This window comes from Simochromis diagramma, unplaced genomic scaffold (assembly GCF_900408965.1).
Source record: "Simochromis diagramma unplaced genomic scaffold, fSimDia1.1 OVJJ01000113.1, whole genome shotgun sequence".
In the NCBI taxonomy this organism is placed as follows: Eukaryota; Metazoa; Chordata; class Actinopteri; order Cichliformes; family Cichlidae; genus Simochromis; species Simochromis diagramma.
The window spans coordinates 314,377-335,561 of NW_024387142.1; the positions used below are offsets into that span (position 1 = coordinate 314,377).

At 41.6% G+C, this 21,185-nt stretch overlaps 1 protein-coding gene across 2 annotated transcripts; it reads left to right on the forward strand.

Moving 5' to 3' along the window:
• Positions 1-4,280: 4,280 nt before the first annotated feature.
• Positions 4,281-19,223, forward strand: znf16l (zinc finger protein 16 like). 2 transcript variants are annotated; one of them, XM_040047194.1, is made up of 5 exons: positions 4,281-5,176; positions 6,430-6,642; positions 10,010-10,087; positions 10,468-10,520; positions 16,290-16,394. In XM_040047194.1, the coding sequence occupies exons 1-4, from the start codon at positions 4,429-4,431 to the stop codon at positions 10,494-10,496; spliced, it is 1,068 nt and encodes a 355-aa protein (XP_039903128.1). In that variant the 5' UTR covers positions 4,281-4,428; the 3' UTR covers positions 10,497-10,520; positions 16,290-16,394. The 2 variants fall into 2 exon arrangements, with proteins under 2 accessions (XP_039903128.1, XP_039903127.1); XM_040047193.1 differs by lacking the exons at positions 10,010-10,087; positions 10,468-10,520 and having other exon boundaries at positions 4,284-5,176; positions 16,290-19,223.
• Positions 19,224-21,185: the final 1,962 nt, after the last annotated feature.

Genomic DNA, 21,185 nt, shown 5'->3' on the forward strand with positions numbered 1-21,185 from the left:
TAGACTGAAGTCACAGCTGCTGTTGCATACCAAATAGCAACTTATAGGGCACAGGGAATGGGGATGACTGATTCAGTATCATGAAAAGCGAGACTTGAAATGTGAGTCGATAGCAGACAGAGAAACAGTAGTGTGGAAACTGATAGCTAAAGTAGAAATGCATAATTGATGTTGTCATTGAGTAGGTGTATATGTAAATGCTTCACCCCAGTGCAGATAAGAAATGGTTACTTGACAGAGATTAAATGTAAAAATGATCATCTATCTCACTTACAAAACTACAAAATGTAGAAAGTAAAGAAATGCTTCTTGCATAACGATGCCAGATCATGAAGAAAAATGCAGACAAGAATTTACATTTTGTACTTTGCACTGATGTTGCTCTGTTATGTTAGTTTTCTATAAAACAGAATAACAGTTACACATTCTGACACAGAAAGATATTCAATATGATACAGATAAAATATAACAGATGATATAAAGTCAGAAATGTGAAATGTGCAGATCTGCATCTAGGTATTCTATCAGGCGTGTCTAAGAAGCTGTTAAAATGAAAAAAATGTCATGTATGATGTGACAGTTGGACATAGTGCCGCTCCATGCAGCTCTACGTAGTTTATATACAGCAGCCAAAGTAAAAGGGAAAGGATGCCGGATTTAGCCCTACCTTTGCTGCATTGTTCCTTCCTGAGAGCTTGTTGTTTGAGGACATCAGCCATAGTGTGGAGCTGGCAGGCAGTGATACTGAGACTAGTGTTACTTGAGAGCCTTAAATGTGGCCCTCATTGTTCAGTGCCTCTTGGTCAGAAAGTGTTTGAGAAGTCGAACTTCGTTTGTGAAAACAGTGCTGTTGCATTTTTCAACTTATGACAAAGTTTTCAAGACATCATTGGGGGACCCTTGAAAATATGTTCCTGTGTGCAAAAATTGTGCAACAGTGTTACAGTAGAGTCCTGATCAAAAGTTTAGACCACATGCCTTTAAAAGGTCAAATCTGTGCAAAAATAAGGATTTTTGTGGCTTTGGAGTGGAGTGGATCAATCCTTTTGAGAGAGAGGGACTTACCATCAAATAGATGATTTTCTTCTAAGCCCATTTCATTTAATTTAGAGAGGCTCACCTTGTGCATGTTTAAAGGGATGTCGAAACCCAGGATGGGGGGCACGGCAGACCCACGACCAGGCCGGCAAGGCGAGGAGCTGGCCCAAATGGTGGCTGAAATGGCGACTACCCAGTGGAGTTGGTGCCTGTACGGGGAAGTCTGTGCGACCGAAGGCAAAGGTCGATGCGTGGTTGTGGTCTTGTCCTGCCTTCATTATTGTGGTTTATGTGCTCTTGGGTGGTGTTTTTCTGTTGGCTGTGTGCAGGAGGATGGAGGCTGGTCTGTGCTGGCAGACATAGGTACCAGGCTAGTAGTCTAGCTGCACCTAGGTGGGTCTGGGGCGGGCTTGGGGTTCTGTGTGTGCTCCACCTCCAGGCTGGGGCTCTGGCTGGGCCTTGGGGGCTTGGGTCCAGGTTGGTGTGTGGCACTTGGCCCCAGCGTCTGTGGGGCTTGGCAGTACCCCTGCTGTGGGCCCTGGAGCAGCCCTGGTCCAAGGGCAGGCTGTTGCCCTTGGTGGATTCCAGGGAACGGGAGTGCCTACCAGGGTCAGCGGGGTTGCTGGGTCCAGGGAGGGGGACTTTACATAGAGTATGAGAATATATGTGTGTACAGTGTTCACTTCTGTTTGTCTCCATGTTGGGCGCGTGCTGAGTATTTGCATATGTGTGCATGAGGGTGGCAATGCATGTTTGTGTCTGTGTGTGCCTGTTTGTCTGTGTTTATTGATGGATGGATGGATGGATGGATGGATGGATGGTAGTCGGACGATTGGATGGATGGATGGATGGTAGTCAGACGATTGGATGGATGGATGGATGGATGGATGGATGGATGGATGGACTGACTTTTATGGTTTCTTGACTGACATTATGCTTTATATGATGGTGTCCTCATTGTTAGGGATTTTAATGTTCACGTTCTATTAATGAGCCAGTGGCAAAGGACTTTGTAAACATCACGGACACTTTTAACCTTGTGTCTCATTCCACACATAAAGGCGGACACACACTTGATCTTCATTTATGTTCTTTTCTCAACTTGTGATGCAGTGTTCTCTGATCATGTCCCTGTGTTATTTGAAGTTCCTCTTTCTTGTACCACAGTTTTTTTTTAAATATGTTTGATTGTCTGTGCTTTTCTTATTTGTGCCTATACCACAGTTAAACCGCACTCTCCTGCTCGCTGTAGGCACCAGTATACCCTCTGTATTGCTTCACGACATCATCACAGATTCAGCCACTTATACCTGCTGCTTCTGGCCATTTGCACTCTACTCCTGCACTCCGTAGACATTGAGGGTTCTTGGGAGGGGTTGAGCTGACACCAGCTGTTGTCTCGCAAACGGTCATTGGCATCATGCCCCCCACCCCCCTTCGCCTCTCTGGGGCTGCAGGCTGGCCCGGTCGGGGGTCTGGACTGGTGGGCTGCTCTGCTGCTGCTGCGTAGGCTGGGGTAATTGTCATGCTTAGTACTGGCACAAGATGGTGCTAAACATATTCTAAAAATTCTAACTTTAAGCACTTATTCCCTAAATCCAGTTTTTGAGAGCAGGGCTCCACGCTTCAAATAGTCTTCACACATGTGGAGTTTCATGTCCACTTTAACCCTGCATTTCAACATACAACTACTTGTATAGATGCCCTTCTCCACGTTAAACAGATAAGGGCATCTATTACATTTTAAAACAGAGAAGGTGGACAGATACCCCACCAGCACTTTAATATCAACATATCAATGAAAAAACTTCGTTGGCTAAATGTACAACATGTAAACAGCTTTTTTGCTAATACATAATTCATTTTTAATCATCCTGTAGATATATACAGTGAACCATGTCACACAGTGCTCCCTTAATTTCAGATGTGATTTTATTTTTAAGTAAAATTTACTTTTTAAAATTATGATGTAGGCCTGTGTTTCTGAGCAGATTAAAAGCTTTGAAAAGCGTTGTTAATCTGTAGAGCCAGCACCCCAATAATCTGAATCGGCTCTTTGTTTAAGAAATCCTAATGTTTGCTCCTGTGAATATTACCCAGTAGTCTTTGAAGAAGTTAGATGGAGCTGCTGGGTGAGGGGACTCCCCCAGTTCTAACTGCCTCTATCCTCCAGATGTCTACCCTGCCTACTCTGATAAAACCCAGTGGTCATGAATAGCTTTGCAGGCCCAGTATTTCACCAGCCACACTGTTGCAGAAGCTCCCTTCTACATAGGTGGATTTGGTGGATTCAATTTAGTGGCTTGGAAAACTAAGCTCCAAGGTGTTACTGTTTATTTAAAGGCTAATACTCAGATTTTTACATTTACTGCTTAGCAGCGGGTTAAAAAGGGAATGTCCACAATTTAGACTTTCTGAAGATTGTTTTAGTAAAGCAATTTAGCAGGAGCAAAGCAAACAACAAACCAAGTAATAATAATAATCACATAATAATCAAATGACTTGAATTATACTTATCTAATTAACCTACTCTGAGCTAACACTGATTTTGTTCTGATCTTTGAGAGGAGAGAGACTGAGGAGAGAACAGGCACGCCTTGGCCACCGACGCACTTATGTGTCTTTCATGCTGCTGATAATAATAATCCAACAGGAAAACAGCAAAACTTGTAAATTCAGTCCATCAGTAATAACATTGATAGAGTCACTAGTGTTTTGTTTTTATAAGGTGTTGTTTTTATGTATCTAATGATATTAGGAGTCAACTGTATTGTATAAATACACATGTATAAACACGGGATAGTAAAATACAGTTTGCATCTAATCAGAAGTGCAAGAGCAGTAAGTGCAACAGGAGCAGATTATACACAGAGTGGTGGGATAACAGGTGGGAATAGTTATGAACAGATTATGTACAAATAAGTATACAGATGTTTATATAGAGACAGCAAATATACAGATGCACTGATATGTCTTTTGTTTTCAAATAGATTTTATATGGTATAGTTATGTGTGAAATAAATATAAGATCAGTTCCATTCCTATTTTCAGAGTGCAGTGTATTCGTTTCCTGGTGCATGCTTTTGGCTTATAGTAATTCATGTAAACTCTGATATTGTTGCAGCTCTGTTCTGTGTCTGTCAAGTACCACGTGTCCAAAACAATACTTCCATTCGCTCATTTCGAAACAAAATGGGTAATGAGCCTACATCCAGACAGCTATTCGACACGAAATGCTTTTATTTTGAAAGTACATTTCCGGTAACAGTCACGTTAAGTGAGGCAAACCTAACAATCCGACCGTCTCTCAGCACCATCCAAACATTAGCTTGCTAAATAGCTTCCAGCTACCCAAACTGAAGAAAACCGAGCGCTCCATCCCAATAATCTATGAGTCGCAAACGAAACCACAGTTTCACTGAAGCGAGCCTGTCTCCTGAAGCCCACGGCGTCTTCATGGAGCCTCCCGGGTCAGTAAGTGCAGCTGACGGTGATTTCGTGGAGCTGGAACCCGACGAAGAGCTTCTCTGCTCGGTTAGCGACATCACTGAGCACCTCGGGAGAAACATCACCGTAGTGCTGGAGACTGCGTTGTCCGAGATCCGTAAAATGGTCAGCATCCGGATAAGAGTATTGAAAATGGAACTTCGCGAGAAAAGCGAAGAAATCGAAATGTTAAAAGCACAACTGGATACAGTTCAGCGGGATGGTAGGGACGCATTTCCTGGCGTGGCGAGCGTAGAGCCGCCTGCAGAGGCTGGCTTCAAGAAACATGACTTCAGCTCTGGAGCCAAGCACAACAATATCGACCCACGGAGAGCCAAAGCGCTCATGTCTGGTGTGAAGAAGGAAAATATAGACGCCATTTGTCACTATCTGATGAAAGACAAGAACTCGAGGGGATGTGCTGAAATGGACGGAGACCAGAGCGACCAGGCCGGTGACAGGGAGGTCCGCCAAGGGCCAGACCCGCATTCCCTTAACTTGTGGTCGGACAGCGGGATGGCCGGGACCGTGTCTATGCACGTAGATTCCGAGTCCACCACAGATGACATCTTCAGCATGCTCCCTTCCGGTAGCAAGCGAATGTATGAATATGAATGGATGGCACCAATGGAATACACTTCAGACCTGAAAGGTAAACGCACATGGACGTAGTCATAAATAATGCTTATTTACTTATAACTTGATGACTAATATGAAAACAGAGCCAAGTACGTGTTTACCACAATATAGAAACGTATAAGTGCTTGAAGTAGTTCTCGAGGCTTGTTGAAGGGCATCCAAGGCTCTCCAACTCCAAATGCGTCCTAAAGCATGACTGAGCATGCGTTTCACACGCGAACCTCTCATGAACTCTTCTGTGCACATAGTGACCATTTTTGCCACTTTTTTTTTGTAGTGTTAAAATGGGAACAAATTATGTGTTTTTGCAGTTTGCTGCTAAAACAAAATAACTAATGACATCACAAGCCCAGCACGTTCAGGGTGCATCCTCCTGTTGTCCACGTGGGGACAGTGTTTGTATTGCAAACTGCCTTTGGTAGATTTTTTTACCAGCGTCTGTGACATTCAACAGTTGGCTCACTGTTTGGATGCACAAAAGAAAATAATGACTACACTACACACTAACTACACACTAACTACACACTCCAAATAAGCCGAGTGTCACAAATCTTTTACCATCACGCTCACTCTTCCCCTGGTTGGTGTGGTGCATTTTTCCTACAGAAATGGGGAGTGCCATGTTTGTTTTTCCTTTGTTTTTCTCACAAGCACTTTGTTTGTGACGGCTTTCTTTAGAAAATCCCATTTTTACCTTTTCTTATTGCACTAAATGTGACGATGCATTCATGGAAAGCATCGTGTAAATCATTTATCATAAGTCTCATTTTGCTTTGTCTGTCAGCAAAATAAAAAAATTGGTACATATTGGTTCACACTTTGGACAAAAGTTGAGATGAGACTCTGCGAGGTTGTGTCATTTTAAATCAGTCATGTGATTTGGGGGCCACTTACTTACCCTAACCCTATACAGGCCTCTATGGGGTTAGGTTAGTGGTGCTGGCAGACCACCTGACTCCAGGACATCTCCATCAAGCACAATCATTACCTTACAGCATAAAAATGTAATACAATAATATGTTCATACACTTCATGATAAATTTGATTTCCATTGTTGACTTTTACTTTTCTGCAAATTCAAGTTTTGTATTTTGAACTTAATTGTTCAAAAATATCCAATAATATATCAATATGTTAGATCTGGACAGTTTTGCAAGTAATAAGTCTTTATATTGATTTGATCTGTTGTATCAGTCTATTTATATGGTAACCACTGGCTTGTAGAACATTAACATTAATCCTGATTTTTCTGCTATTGTGCCGCAGTTATAAAGGAGCCTGATCATGAGAACGCCTGCACCACTGAGACAGAGAATGATGGGAATGAAGATGACTCGACCACGAGGGAGGGGTCGATACCTGAGCAAGCACAGACTCCGCTGTCACGTGCCCAGCCTTGCGACTTCTCTATGGAGCCTCAGAGCTCTCCAGGGGAGGAAGGGAATCCTTTGGAGGACTGCACAGACAGGCCTGAGGCAGGTGCGAATGTAGCGAATTATTTTAAAACCCCGTACTTATTGCATACAATTACAAGTGGCATATTGCAATACCAGGTCAGTGTATACAGCTGAACTATGATACTGGTGGTGACACATAGATAGGTTGTCTGTCATCAGTGACAGAAACTTTGATAAGAAAATAACTTTCATTTTGTGCACACTAATAAATGCAGCTGCCTGGTTGCTGCGCTCGGCGATGAAATTTTGTTTAGTGTTTATGTCATAAATGTTATCGTGAATTTATTTGAAATACTGTGATTTAATTTCAAGGCTAAATCACCCACCTTTAAGTGCCAGTTCACAACAATAATCAACTCAAGGCATGTTGTGTGGTGGACGTTTCAAATAACGACTGAAACCGACAATTTCAAACTAAATATTTACTTGATGAAAATGCTGATGTTGACGAATAGCAAGAGATACATAACTTTCTTATTCTGCACATAACCTTCATAACATCAGCTAGAGGCTAGCAGCAGCACTAGGATAATTCCCTGCATTTCAAAATAAAAACACTTCCTGTCTATACCTTTCACAATAAAGCAAAAATAATTGTCACTAGCAGTTTAAACATAGCTGCAGTTTATATATTCACTGTAATAAATGACAAGAAGAATAAGCTGAATCAGCTGAACCCAATATCATAAAGTGTCATTTAATTTCAATTCACAACATCCTCACCCCCCCATCAGCAGTTGTTCATCAGTATCCAGCTACCTTACATCTCTAATGGATGTGATAGCCGAACAGGTCTCTTCAGCAAACTTCCTCACAAGTGTGAACATTACATGAACAAATGCGTTCATCGCTCCCTGGAAAAAATGCTCTTCTCCCGATCCTCCAGGTTTGGGAGGGTCAGTTATTGTCTCCAGTCAAGACAACATCTCCCACTTTCAACACTTCAGAGCAAATCCAGAGCAGTTCACTTCAGAGCCGTCTGTCAAGTTGTCACTGCCAGTGGCTCCATAAGCTGGTTAAGAATCTCTACCCATACTTCATCCTCGACCAATGTCCCCCCAGCTTACGTTGATCGTCTGAGATGGGGAAAGTGTAGTCTTTGGCAGAATAGAAGTGAGTCTCCCCCAAACGGACCTCTGATGCATCACTGTACACATAAGAAAGAGGTCGGGAATTCAACATGGCCTCTACCTCAAGTAAAGTAGTTAACACCTCAAAGTTCAGGACTCATCAAGAATGGATGCTCTCCGATGCATTCATCGCAGTATGACTGTGTATGACTGTTAGATAGTAAGCACTTAACGACTTAGAAAACGTGCTTGTGTGGTGTGGATGTGGGTTTGATTGGGTGAAAGAATTAGTTTTATAAAGCACTTTGAGCTTTGAGTGCTTTTCTACTCTATCTGAGCACTCAGAGTAGAAAAGCGCTGTATAATAACCACTCCATTTACCAGATGTGGGGTTCAACACCTGGCCCTGTGGTGCAGTCAGAGTAACAGAACTGAATACGCTCAAAACTAGAGACGGCTGTGGATAGAGCAGGGTAGGACTGGGCGATATATCGAGTTTTTTAAAAATATCGATATATTTTCATACGACATATAAGATGTGACAATATCGTTTATATCGATATAGTCTATGTTACGTTATAACTATTCTTGTGGAGCCGCAGGTTTGCCTCTCTTTCATCCACTTTTGTCTCTACGCAACGTTACTCGGCCTCGCCTCTCCTTCACTGAACACCACTCCCCCTCCTCCCCCATAGCTTCGCCTGCAGGCAATGACAAGATGAACACGGCAAATCTCCGTTAACGAGTTACCGCGGATCGCCCCATGCGTGGGAGTGGACAGCGTCAACATGTTAGCGAGCTAACCACCTAACGCCATGGCCTAGCATGGCCTAAAATCCTTTCATTTTCTCATAAATCGACAGTGCGCCTTATGTATGAATTCTGGTAGTGCTTGATGACCGCAAACCGATTTTATGTGGTACACAGCGCTCAGCAATCTGTCAAATGTTTCAGTACGACTTTGCTAAGCTATGGAGCTGCACCGCTTGATGGATTGTTGGAGCATTACGGCTACCGAGGAGCCTCGCGGAGTGATACGTACTGTGCTTCAACGTGATATTACCGTACTGTGTATAAGGACCATAAATGGCACCTGTTCAGAGACGTGGTTACGAAGCGGATTTCAAACTCCAGGCTGTCAGTCACACAGTAGAACTTGGGAACAGAGCAGCTGTGAAATCTGTCTGTTATTATGCTCAGCGTCTGTTAGTTTACATTTTGACTGCACAAAAACAGTTTTCTTTTATTTATGGAACATTATTATTTAATAAATGCTCATAATTTATTTTTGAGTAATTTCTTCATTTACATCTATGCTGTATGTTAATAAAAGTGCCCGTGTGACATCTGAGACACAGCAAAAAGAACTCTGTTTTTGTTTTTACCTTATGGCTTTAAAACAAAAATATCGAGATATGAATTTTGGGTCATATCGCCCAGTTCTAGAGCAGGGCACTATGACCAAAAATATTTATCACGATATACATTTGAAAATTTGCGATAACGATATAACTGACGATATGATTGACACTAAACAAAATACTTTACAACTCCACAACTTTATTAGTGCAAAAAAAAACCCATCAATGTATTTTCACTTAAACAAGCAGCTGTTTTTTATGTGCATTAAAGTTATATAAACATTTAACAGTGCAAATGCAAATTCCTCGCTGACAGTTTAACCAAAAGGCATTTCCAGTGGAAATTGGCCGACATATCCTGAGCATAACCATGTATAATATCCACTAAAGTTAAAAAGAGGTTATACACACACAATACGGTAACATTATGTTGAAGCACAGTACGTATCACTCCACAAGGCTCCTGACTACGATACCCGTAATGCTCCGACAATCCATCAAGCAGTGCGGCTTCGTAGCTTAGCAAAGTCGTACTAAAACATTTGACAAAATAGTGCTTTGTTGTGTATCTGACGGATGAAAGCTTAACCAGTTCCACACCACTGAAGTTGCAGCATTTTTACAAACCAATTCTAGTTCATCCGTTTCATTCAACGATCCGCTTTCGCCCTTCTCATTTTCCGTCGCCACCATGCTTTTTCCGCCATGTGCGTATGAAAACAAAGGCACTGCACATGCGTCATTTTCTTATCGTTGCCCAACATTATACCGGTATTACCGTGAACGGTATGATATGGCCCAGCCCTAGTTGTGGACTCTCCATTATCCCCCCTCACCTTACTCAAAAGCACTGTGTCTGCTGTGGAAACCTTCAGGTTTCTGGGATCCACAGTCTCGCCTCAGGAACTGTTGATCCAGTCTATAATCCAGTCTGTTCTCTGCTCATCCATTATCGTAGGACTTGGATCAGCCACCAAACAGGCCAAGACCAGACTACAACGGACAATGAGGTCTGCAGAAAAAGTCAATGGTGCTGGTAGGCGCTACAGAGCACTGTATGCCAAAACAAGCAGACAGCGTCTTTCTATAGGTCATCACTTTGATGAATACTTACTACATTCACATAGTCCTGTACCAGCCATAGTACAGGACCATACCTGCTGAAATCAAAGCGTACTGCATACACTGTTTTGTTCTTTTGTATGTAATTACTTATCCATCCCTTATTTATCCCATGATTTCATTCCAACATTTTTGCTCTCTGCACCATACGTGTTGTTATTGTCTTTGTATACGCGCACACATACGTGGTCAATAAAACTGATTCTGATTCTGACATTTCCACGACCACCTCATTTGTGTGCACTGTCTGTCCACATAACTCTCAGATCTGGTGATTTTGTCCCATTTGCACAGATTCATGGCTGCGTTTGCTGTTGTGGTAACCAAAAAGGCCTTCTCCACAAATGGTAAATGGACTGATTCTTATATAGCGCTTTTCTACTCTCCCGGAGTACTCAAAGCACTCTATACAACATGTCACATTCACCCACTCACACCCATTCTCACAAGCACTGACTCTAAACTGAGTGCTTTTCTAACTACATTCACACAACTTGGGGTGAGTATCTTGCCCAAGGATACTTAGCATGCAGACTGGAGGAGCCAGGGATCTAACCACCAACCTTCCAATCAGTAGGTCACCTGCTCTACCTCAAGAGCTACAGCCACCACATTACATGAACTGCAACGGAAACGTTTCATACTGCCTGAGATGTTTTCTTATGGTTGCAGCTAACAGGAATAGGCCGGCTAACACATCAAATACCACTCATTCACATGTCTGTGAAGGTTCTCAGTCATCCAGGTCATCGTAGTCAAAGGATCTTGCAAAGAAAAGCGTCTGAACTTCTTTAAGTTGCTTGAAGACGGGTGAGAGGTGAGAGGTGAAACGTCTTCAAGCAACTTAAAGAAGTCCAGCCGCTTTTCTTTGCAAGCTCCTTTGAACACTCATTCACATGATGCACAACTCAGTTTTGCAGCCTTTGGTTGGAGGTCCATCAAGCCACAGAAACCAAACAGCATGTGTGTCCTGTTGTCCTAGAGCAGGGGTAGGCAACCTTTTTGATGACGAGTGCCATCTAAAATTTCCTCAGAAGTCAATGTGCCATATAATTGCATTAGCAATAAATTTAATAACACTCGATATTAACAGTTGCTGCGCTGAGCGGAGAGCTCCTGAAGCATTTGAAGTGTCAGAATGTGGAAATTTCAACATCGCTTGAAAAAACTGACAGCTAGCAACGTCCCTCTCACCAGTAGGCTAAGTGATTTTTAGCCAATGACAAGTTGAATCTGGTAGTTGGGGTTATTAGCTAAGATACCATCATTAAGAAGCGGTACAACTAATGTGTCTATGCGAGCTAATTTGCGATGTGCACCGCTGGCCCGGCCATTTATTTTTTAATTCACTGCATGAAAACAAACGCTGTGGTGACACTGATGTACAGTCTTGTTGGCATATGTATGATTTCTATACATTTTACATCAGATAAAAACTTTGGTTTAAGCTTCAGATAATTATTTAACAAAAGCTAGATATTTTAAATGAGAATAAGAAAGTATTTCTTTGTACCCCCCTCTCCCTGTTAATGCCCTACCTGGCCCCCTGGCAAAACTTTCCTAGAGCCGCCCCTGCACAGCTACCAGCTGTCAGCTACTTAGAAAAGGATCCTGGTGTTATTTGTCTCTCAGAAACAGTTCATAACTTCCCTTCAACACATTCATGTCAACTAAAAGGTAAACCTGTTTCTCCATCACAGCTCTGATGATTCAGTAAGGACATCTCCTGGTTTCATCTTCATGTTTCCCTCTCACCACATATCCAAACCGACATCATGACCAGCAGCTTTACAGCTGTGGCTCCAGCAAACATCAGCTGATACTAGAAAATAATATTAAATACATTCTAACAACAGCTGATCAAGCTTAAACGTGCTGCTGTTGTTTAGCGTGACATCCGCTGGTTTCCTCTTTCTGGCGCAAAGTCGGAGATAAACAAAGAAGAGACGGGACTTGCGTCAGAAATACCGATCAACTGATCATTGATCAGTTTCATGATTGAATGAGAGAAGAAAACGCAGCTGACAGCGTAAAGATTCAGAATGACTCCAGCTTTGTGTATTTTTTTCATTCTAGCTAAAGTACAGGACAAACTGTGTTCCTTTTCAGCTCAATACGAAACGCGTGATATTTTCTCTGAATACGAGACGATTCCGTTTTATACGGCACTGTTTGCAACTCCACTAACTAACCTTATGAATAAAATAAAGTTCACTATCAGTAACATCATAGCACCCACCCAGCTGTATAGAAACTCCATCATGCTAGCTAGTACGCAGTACGAGTTATTGTAACTGACTGTAAAAAGTCAGCACAAGGAAAATAAACTCCACCTAAACTTGGTTTGTATCTGACCCAGATAGACTGCAGGTCATAACTTCTTACCTGAAGTTCAGTTCATTGATCAGTGGTCATGAGAATTTGCATAATTAAGATTAAGGAACTGACCTCCCAGCCCTTTGTTCCTTCAGTGGGCTGGTTTCAGTCATTATGCAAATGTCCTGTTTATAAGATTGAAACCTGCAGTCAGCTGAGACTGAAGGAGTCACCTGGATGAGTGACGAAACGTTTCTCCCACTGAAAACGTCCAGATGAACAGAATCAACTTTTGGAGAACAATGGAAAATGCACAACATGAGGAAAGATGAGGAGAAAAAATAACTCAAACAGGGAGATCAGTTTGAGAACAGAAAAAAACACCTCAGCACATGAATCAGCACATCTCACTACATAGAAGACATAAGCTTCGAAGTCATTTGGAGGGGGGGGGGGTGATTGTAGGTCTGTGTCAGTGTACATGCATATGTGTGCGTAGGAGTGTGTGTGTGTTCCGTGTTCAGCCAAGAGAAAGTGTCCCTTCACCGGGTTAGGCAAAAGTCAACAATCTTCGGTCGACGCGGGTGGCCTTGAATGAGGGGGGAGAAAGTCACAACACAGTTTTGTTATCTAAAGGAGGATTGTTATTCCTGTCAGCTTTTGCCTTGAGCGTCCAGCTGGCGTCATGAGATGAAGATGGTAGTTGTTTTGGTTAGTGCGAACAAACTGCATCCAATTTTACAATTGGTCTAATGTCCGTCACTGGTCACCAGGTCTCTCAATTCGTGCTGTTCTTCCTAAAGATGTTATCCATATAGCAGAGCCATGAGCTTCTCCATGATCTTATCCATATTGCGTTCAAAAACACCGTCTGAGTACTCACAGCCCTGTCCATCGTCTATCATGTCGGCCAGCCTTGTGGGATTTTGAACAGCTGTAGCCGCTTCTTGTTCTTCAGTAAGCCAGGTCCGAGCCAGGTCCAATCAGCCAGAACTCTGTTATCGTGGTTCCGAATTGGTAGATGTCATTCATTGTCCTCCATCAAGAGTGTCGCCAGACACACGACGCAACTGACCATCGAGTATCCGTCAGCAAACGTCTCCGCAGGACAATCAGGCTCTCCCAAGCCCAGGAAGGTGTCAGTTTCATTAAGGGACCAGTTGATCAAATCCATAATTCTTCTTTAGGTTTTTAGAGAACCAGTCTGGGAGACTCTCTTAGGGTTAGAGAATAAGCGAGACTATACAATAGACATGAGAAGCAAATTATTATAAACCTTGTATGTGAGGAGCAGGATTTTCAATGTAATTCTAGATTTAACAGGGAGCCAATGAAGGGAAGCCAATATAGCAGAAAGCTGCTCTCTCTTTCTAGTCCCTGTCAGTGCTGTCACTGCAGTATTTTAGATCAACTGAAAGTTTTTTTGGGAGTTTTTGGGGGGACGTGATAATAATTCATTACAGTAGTGCATTGAGAATATCCTGTTAAAAAATGACTCCTAAATTCCTCACACTATTAATGCAGGCCAAAGCAATGGCACCCAGGTTAAAGATCTGGTTAGATGTCATATTTCTAACATTTTTAGTGCAATGACCTCAGTTTATCTGAATTTAGGAGCAGGAAGTTAGAGGACATCTAGGTCTTTGTTTTTAAGACTTTCCTGCAGTTTAAGTAACTGGTGTGTGTTATCTGGCTCCATGGATAGACAGAGCTCGGGATCATCACATGGCATTAGAAATCTTGGAGTCATTTTTGACTATGATATGTCCTTCAGTGCATATATGTAGGACTGCTTTCTTCCATTTGTGCAAAATCTCTAAAATTAGAAATATTCTGTCTCAGAGTGACATGCATTTATTAGGCTGGACGACTGTAATTCATTATTATCAGGATGTCCTAAAACTCCCTGAAAAACCTTCAGTTAATCCAAAATGCTGCAGCAAGAGTCCTGACAGGGACTAGAAAGAGAGAGCAGATTTCTCCTGTATTGGCTTCCCTTCATTGGCTCCCTGTTAAATCCAGAACCCTGCTCCTCACATACATCTCATCAGTCAGTGGACTGGTTCATTCACACAGGCACTTTTTCTATATTGTTTTTAACAGCATAGTTTGTGTCTAACATTCACCCTTACTTAGTATCTTGCACCAGGAGATTGGCATGCAGCTGTTGAACCAACAACTCTGGTGTTGTATTGGCCCGCGCTACAAACCGGAGCTGCAGCCACCCACCTTATATGACCATATCACCCCATTAGAGCACTTCTGAGCTTTCTTTTTAGGTAGTTGAGATCCAGAGAGGATTTAACACTTAACACTAGAGTGGCAGAGTAGTTACGGTTATTGCCAAAAGTCCATATCCATGAAAATACTAGGATGCAAGCTGCAAGTTCATACTCAAGTTTAAAACAACAACTACACTAAAGCTATTCTGTTATACCTGTATACAAAAAAATATTTCATAGTTCAGCAATACTGATCAATCTAATAAACTTAGACCTACACCATCCTCCCTATTCTGGTATTTTAAAGAGTACTTAGCGTAAATATTAAGCAACCTAACTAATAGGGTTCCAACTCCCAGCAACAACAAAAATAAATAAATAAAAAATAGGGAACCACCCCTCACGCGCCACCTCATGATGCTTAATCGACGTAATCAACCTTAATTTGATGCAGTGTGAAAAAAAATGCACAGAAATCAATTATTTTTCAAGAAATATTAAATAGATTCAACATCTTTCTTCAACAAAATTGCAGACTGCACAGATGGTACCTTCCCAAAGGAAAAAGTACTATAGCTTACTAGGGTATATATATTAGACTTAATAGTCACTATATACAGTAATTGACTTCTATTCATTTTACATCAAATTAAAACTTTGGGTGTCAGATAATTATTTATTAAAAGCTCGACATTTTAAATGAGAATAAGAAAGAAAAGTATGTCTTTGTGCCCCCTTTTCCCAGTTAATGCCCTATCGGCCCCCCTGGCTAAACTTTGCTAGATCCGCCCCTGCACAGTTACCAGCCGTCAGCTACGTAGAAAAAGATCCTCGAGTAGAAAGTAATATTAAATAAATTGTAACAACAGCTTATCAAGCTTAAACGTGCTGCTGTTGTTCAGCCGCTGGTTTCCTCTTTCTGGCGCAAAGTGGACCAAAAACAAACAAGAGAGACTCGCGACAGAAAAGCCAATCAGCTGATCATTAAGCAGTTTCATGATTGAAGTAGCAGCCGGAGAGCGAGAGGCAGTTGCTCATTAAGCTTAACGCAGGAATGCTTTACAAACATTCAGAGATGGACTTACACACTTGCTTTACTTCTCTCGGGGATAACTTTGTCAGAGATGAAATGCCAGGTTGCTAGCGAAGCTCCAAATGCTATCCAGACCACCGACAGGTCCCGCATGCCACAGCCGCTCTATCACGTGATGCATACTGCTCCGACGTGCTAACATTCTGAGGTGAGTTACGGCGTGTTGCAAGTTTTGTGAGGTGCTTTCGTGATATTTAATGGATCGGATTACATTTTTTATTTTTCTCCGATATCCGATCCAGTAATTTAGGTCAGTATCGGACCGATACCGATACGTAATATCGGATCGGTCCATCTCTATTAACAACTAGATCTGGGGGGAGCTCAGGTAGCTGCTCTCCTCTATGTTGGAACATGTCATCGAAGACGATAACAGTGGAGGAATTATATCCTTAAACTTAGTTACAGCACTTTCAGACTGTAATGCAATTTATTCCCTACTGCTGTGTTATTCATCATTGTAAATTTAACTGTCTTTGTTTCAGACCAGCAGTTATCCAGTCACACCTACATCTGCTCAATGTGTGGAACCTTCTGCCCTGACTCTTTCTTTCTGGAGGAGCACATAAAACTAATACACTCAGACTCTGCTGGAGCCCTGGCTCTCCAGGCACTCCAGTCCACGTCCTCCACTACACCCTCCATGGGAGATAGCAGTGGTGATTCCAGGAGGGCTGGTGGGAGCCAAAATGAGGGAAGCACACAATTTGGGTCTGTTGCAAGCATCAGTCAAGGAGGGGGTCCTATAAAAAAGGAGATAAAAATTGAGGGGGGGTATGAATGTGGGGACTGTGGCCGCCGCTTCAACTACCTCGGCAACCTGCGGCAGCACCAGCGCATCCATACTGGAGAAAAACCCTTTGTGTGTCCAGAGTGCGGGGAGAGATTTCGCCATGCAGCCCGCTTAAAAAGCCACAGGCTAATTCACAGCGGTGCCCAGAGCCCGTTTCCTTGCCCTCAGTGTGGGAAAGGTTTCTCTGTGCTGTCAGGACTCAAGAGACACCAACGGGTGCACACTGGTGAGAGTCCATACGCATGTCCTCAGTGCGGACGGCGCTTTAAAGAACTGGGAAACTTGTACACCCACCAGAGGATTCACAGCGGGGCCACACCCTACCGCTGTCAGCAGTGTGGGCGCAGCTTCCGACATCTGGGCACCTACAAGAGTCACCGCTGCACCCCGGGACAGTAATCGGCCTCTGCTTCTGTTCTCCACACTCCTAATACTATGAAGTCTAAAATGTAGATCAAAGATAGATTGTGATCCAGAGTTTGACTCATAAGTCGTAATTTCAGTGCTCTCTGATGACACCGTGAGGACGCTGGACATGTGAAGACTCGGTTTTATGAGATGATGCCCCAATGTTCATGTTCTGTTATATTCATGATGGAGATGTGCTTAATGAGCCTCAGTGTCTTGAATAAACTGACCTCAAGGCAAATACATTGAATTGTTCTTTAGCTTTCAACAGTATTGCAACGCCTTCATCACCAGATGAAGTCTGAAATTCTCTGAGAAAAATCGGAAACCACCGGCAAAATGATATTTCTATGATCATTAAGCAAACCACTGGTACAAGTTACCTGTCCTGCAGTGAGATTGGTAAAGTTTTTTTCAATGTGTATACATTGAGCTTGGAAGTCCTATGGTGTATAGTGTATAGTATGGTGCTTATAAACATGACGGCAGGTGTGTCATAGCTAAATTCTCAAGAGCCTGCTGTCTCTAAAGTCACTTTTAACTACTTCCTGAAGTAAAGCACAACATATTTTTTAAATTTAAAACTGCTTGAACAGACACAGAAACTTGTCAGCTTCTATGTGTAACAGGTAAGGTCCTAGATTTCTTCCTTTCTAATGATAAGAATATCATATTCACAGCCACATTTCTAAATTATGGCAAAATATTATATTTTTAAACCGGGTTTCATTTTGTCTGTTGTTAGTATTGCATCCACAAGGTCACATATCAGGCAAGCCTTTGGCTAATTCTTTTATTTATTTATTTTTTGCCATAAGGACAAGTTCACCTGACATTGAGAATTAAAGCTAGAGTATAATTTCTTTCTGGAGTAGCTGCTGGTTCACAGGTTTTGCTTATCAGGACATAAGAAATCTTCTGGTCCTTTGCAGAGGGTTTGATTTTAGATTTGAGAAGTGATTCTACTCTACCGGAGTTGCAGCTCATTGAACATTGTACACACATCAAGAATACCTGTTCAGTCATTAAAATTAATTTCATTTTGATCTGCTGACAAATTAAGGCGATTTACACATCTCTTTTATTAGCGTATAGTTAATATAGTTAGTATTTAAATATGTCCAAATGAAATCTTCAGAGCTCTGATGTGCAGCTGTCAATGTCGATATAAAAAGCAGCACTAAGGGCGCAGTTAAAGCTAAAGTTACTAACTCAAATTAAAATATTAATTGAAGCACTCTGTGCAATAAAACACCACATTAATAACTTTCTGCAGCATTATTCTCTCATCATGTCAATAAAAATGTTGCGTTTAACTTACATTTTGTATATTCTTTATATTTATCATCATCATCTGGTAACATTTGTGATTCGATTGGGGAAAAACCCAAGAGATCACTTTATGCGGAAGAGTCATATGACGTGCAAAAGTCCCATTTTAATATGAGTGCACACAGAGCTCGGCCTAACAGAGACAGCTGTTAATCACTATTGTGATACCTGTTATTCCCAACTTGGGTTTTAGGTTTGTTGAACAAGCAAAGGCAAAAAAAAAGAAAAGCCTGTGTGTGTTTGTTTCTGGAACACTGAACTTTCTGCACTTATTTCAAAAGATCCTGAAACAACAACGCATTTTAATAATTTACCAAAAACGATGCCAAACTGGAGTAATGGCGTATGAAAAGCTAAGTACACTCCATGAACTCAGTAACTTGGAGAACCACTTGAAGAAGATGTTTTCTGTGTGACTTTATCAGTCTCCTCATCACATTGTTGTGGAGGGACTTTGGCCTACTCTTGTTTACAGCGTTGGTTCAGTTCAGTGTTTATGTACAGGTCTGCTAAGGCCCACCACAGCTTTCACGACATGGTCTGGACTTCGACTGGGCCATTGCAACACTTTCTTTTCTGTTTTTTAACCATTCTGTTTGATATTTTCTGTTTTGTGGTCATTGTCCTGCTGCAGTATTAGAAAAGCTCATGACTGCTTCAATGACTACGAGATCATGTGGCTGCAAAACAGAACAAGCAGACCAAATACTTTTTTGTTTTGTTTTTTTGTGTTTGTTTACAATTTCTTCATGTGAATTTGCTGTGACATCAAACCCTGGGTCAGTGATTTTGAATATTATCCACTTGTGAATAATTGTTCTCACTGCAGAATGACAGATGCAATTGTTGGAAATGGCCTTTAACCCTTCCCAGATTAATGGTCAGCGTCCCTGAGTTAATGGCTTTCCTCCTCAGCATTGTGTAGACTTTTTATCTCCTGAAAATATGAATAAAAATAAATCTAACTACAAGTATTGGCTCCTCTATTATACACTATGTTACTCCTCATATTATTTAAGTAATAAAATGATCTTTGTTACCAGGCCAGTAAAACACTGGTCTTTTTTTATGCATTCAGAAATTTGATGACATGCTGGGATATTTGAATCAGAAAGGCAAAGCATTTCTTATTTGACCAACATGGTTGAAGTATGTTTAAATCATGAATCTTTGAGTACTAAAATGTAACAGTTTGACTCTAGTAGGTTCATATTAACTGATTTGTTCTCAAACCCGCTGAATCTCCAGGATCCCTCTTACACGTGTAACTAAATGGATGGACCTGACGAAGCTTTTGGACAGCACCACCCACATGTAGACTGTTTGTGTAACACCAACAAAACTTGGCTTTTGTGATATGTTTGCTGTCCTGATGCTACTTTGTGTTTATATTTAAAACCTAATTCTACAGTTTGTGTGTTTGATGATACAAAATTGTGAATTGCAGAAAAGTCATTAGCCACTGAAAGAAAAAGAAAAAAGCACATAAGTGTCAAACATGAGTTTGACACTTATGTGCTAGAGGGTGTGGGAAGCCATAGCCCCGCCCCCCAGAGCATGGGACATATCAGGAAGGAACTTGGGGTTAGTAGTATAGTTAGGATATTTGGCATTCTGACTGGGAGCAGCAGGGACCAAACCACCAACCCTCTGATTAGAGAATGACCTGCTCTACCTTCTGAGGTACAGCTGCTCCAACTTAACATGTGTCTCATTGGACTGTGGAAGAGCCTATAAACTCCACAAATATGCTCTAGGTAACCAGTTAGTTTAAACACAAAGCCCTCTTGCTGTAGGGCATCAGTGCCAGTCACCTCACGATCTCAATGTCAGGTTCTATTCCTGCATTTTGTGTTTTAATACAGAGTAACGCCATTAAAACTGCCTGAAAGATATCCATGCAGTCAGCTGTGCTCTGTGTCAGCCCAACTGAAGATCATAATTTCATGTAGTAGCTTCTTTTCCCTGACTTCCATCCACAGACAGATGTGCACAGATGTTCAGACCTCGGTCAGATAGTGGACCAGCGTCGCTGACGAGAGAACACATCCACTGTGCCAAGACATATTTATTGTATTTAACATTTCAAAGTTTGGCACACTTATGCTCTTGTCTGCAAACATTAATAGACTCTGCAGTCCAGCTGGCCCCTTTCCTTTTTATTATTCTGCACGGGCGTCTTCTTCAGCTACAGCTGCTGTGAAACATGAATGTGTGATTGAATGTGTTTTAAAATATATCAAGATACAAAAGTATTCTTGTCATTGATTAAGTTTATGGTGTTCTACCATCTTCAGTGTTTTAAGGTTTTAAAATAGGTTATAGATTTGTCTGGATTATTTTTAGCCCACACATTGAATTTTAGCAGTGTTTCCATGTTTTTCTTAATTTGTTTTCTTCACTATATTCTATTATAGGATAATGTAGGAATGTTTTCTTTTTAAAGCAACGTTAGATGACGGTTTAACAGAGGTGCTACATCATTTCAGTGTAAAAACATTTCATCCTTTTTCTTGGTGTAATGTTGGCCCATCAGCACAACACAACCCCTGTCTGTAAGGGCTAAAAGACAGGTAAAATATAGTGCTAAGCAATGTAGAAACGACCTCTTTCCAATAAATAAACACATGTTTCTGCAACATAGGGACTACCTATGTAACAGAAACTACTACCTACCCTATCCCTATTATTGTGCGATCTACTGGACAATATAAAGCACCTTGAGGCGACTGTTGTTGTGATTTGTCGCTATATAAATAAACTTGAATTGAATTGAATTACCACTACACACACAGTGAATATAGGTCGGCATACATCGCTGTGCGGTCTGGAAAAGACCTTAGACGCT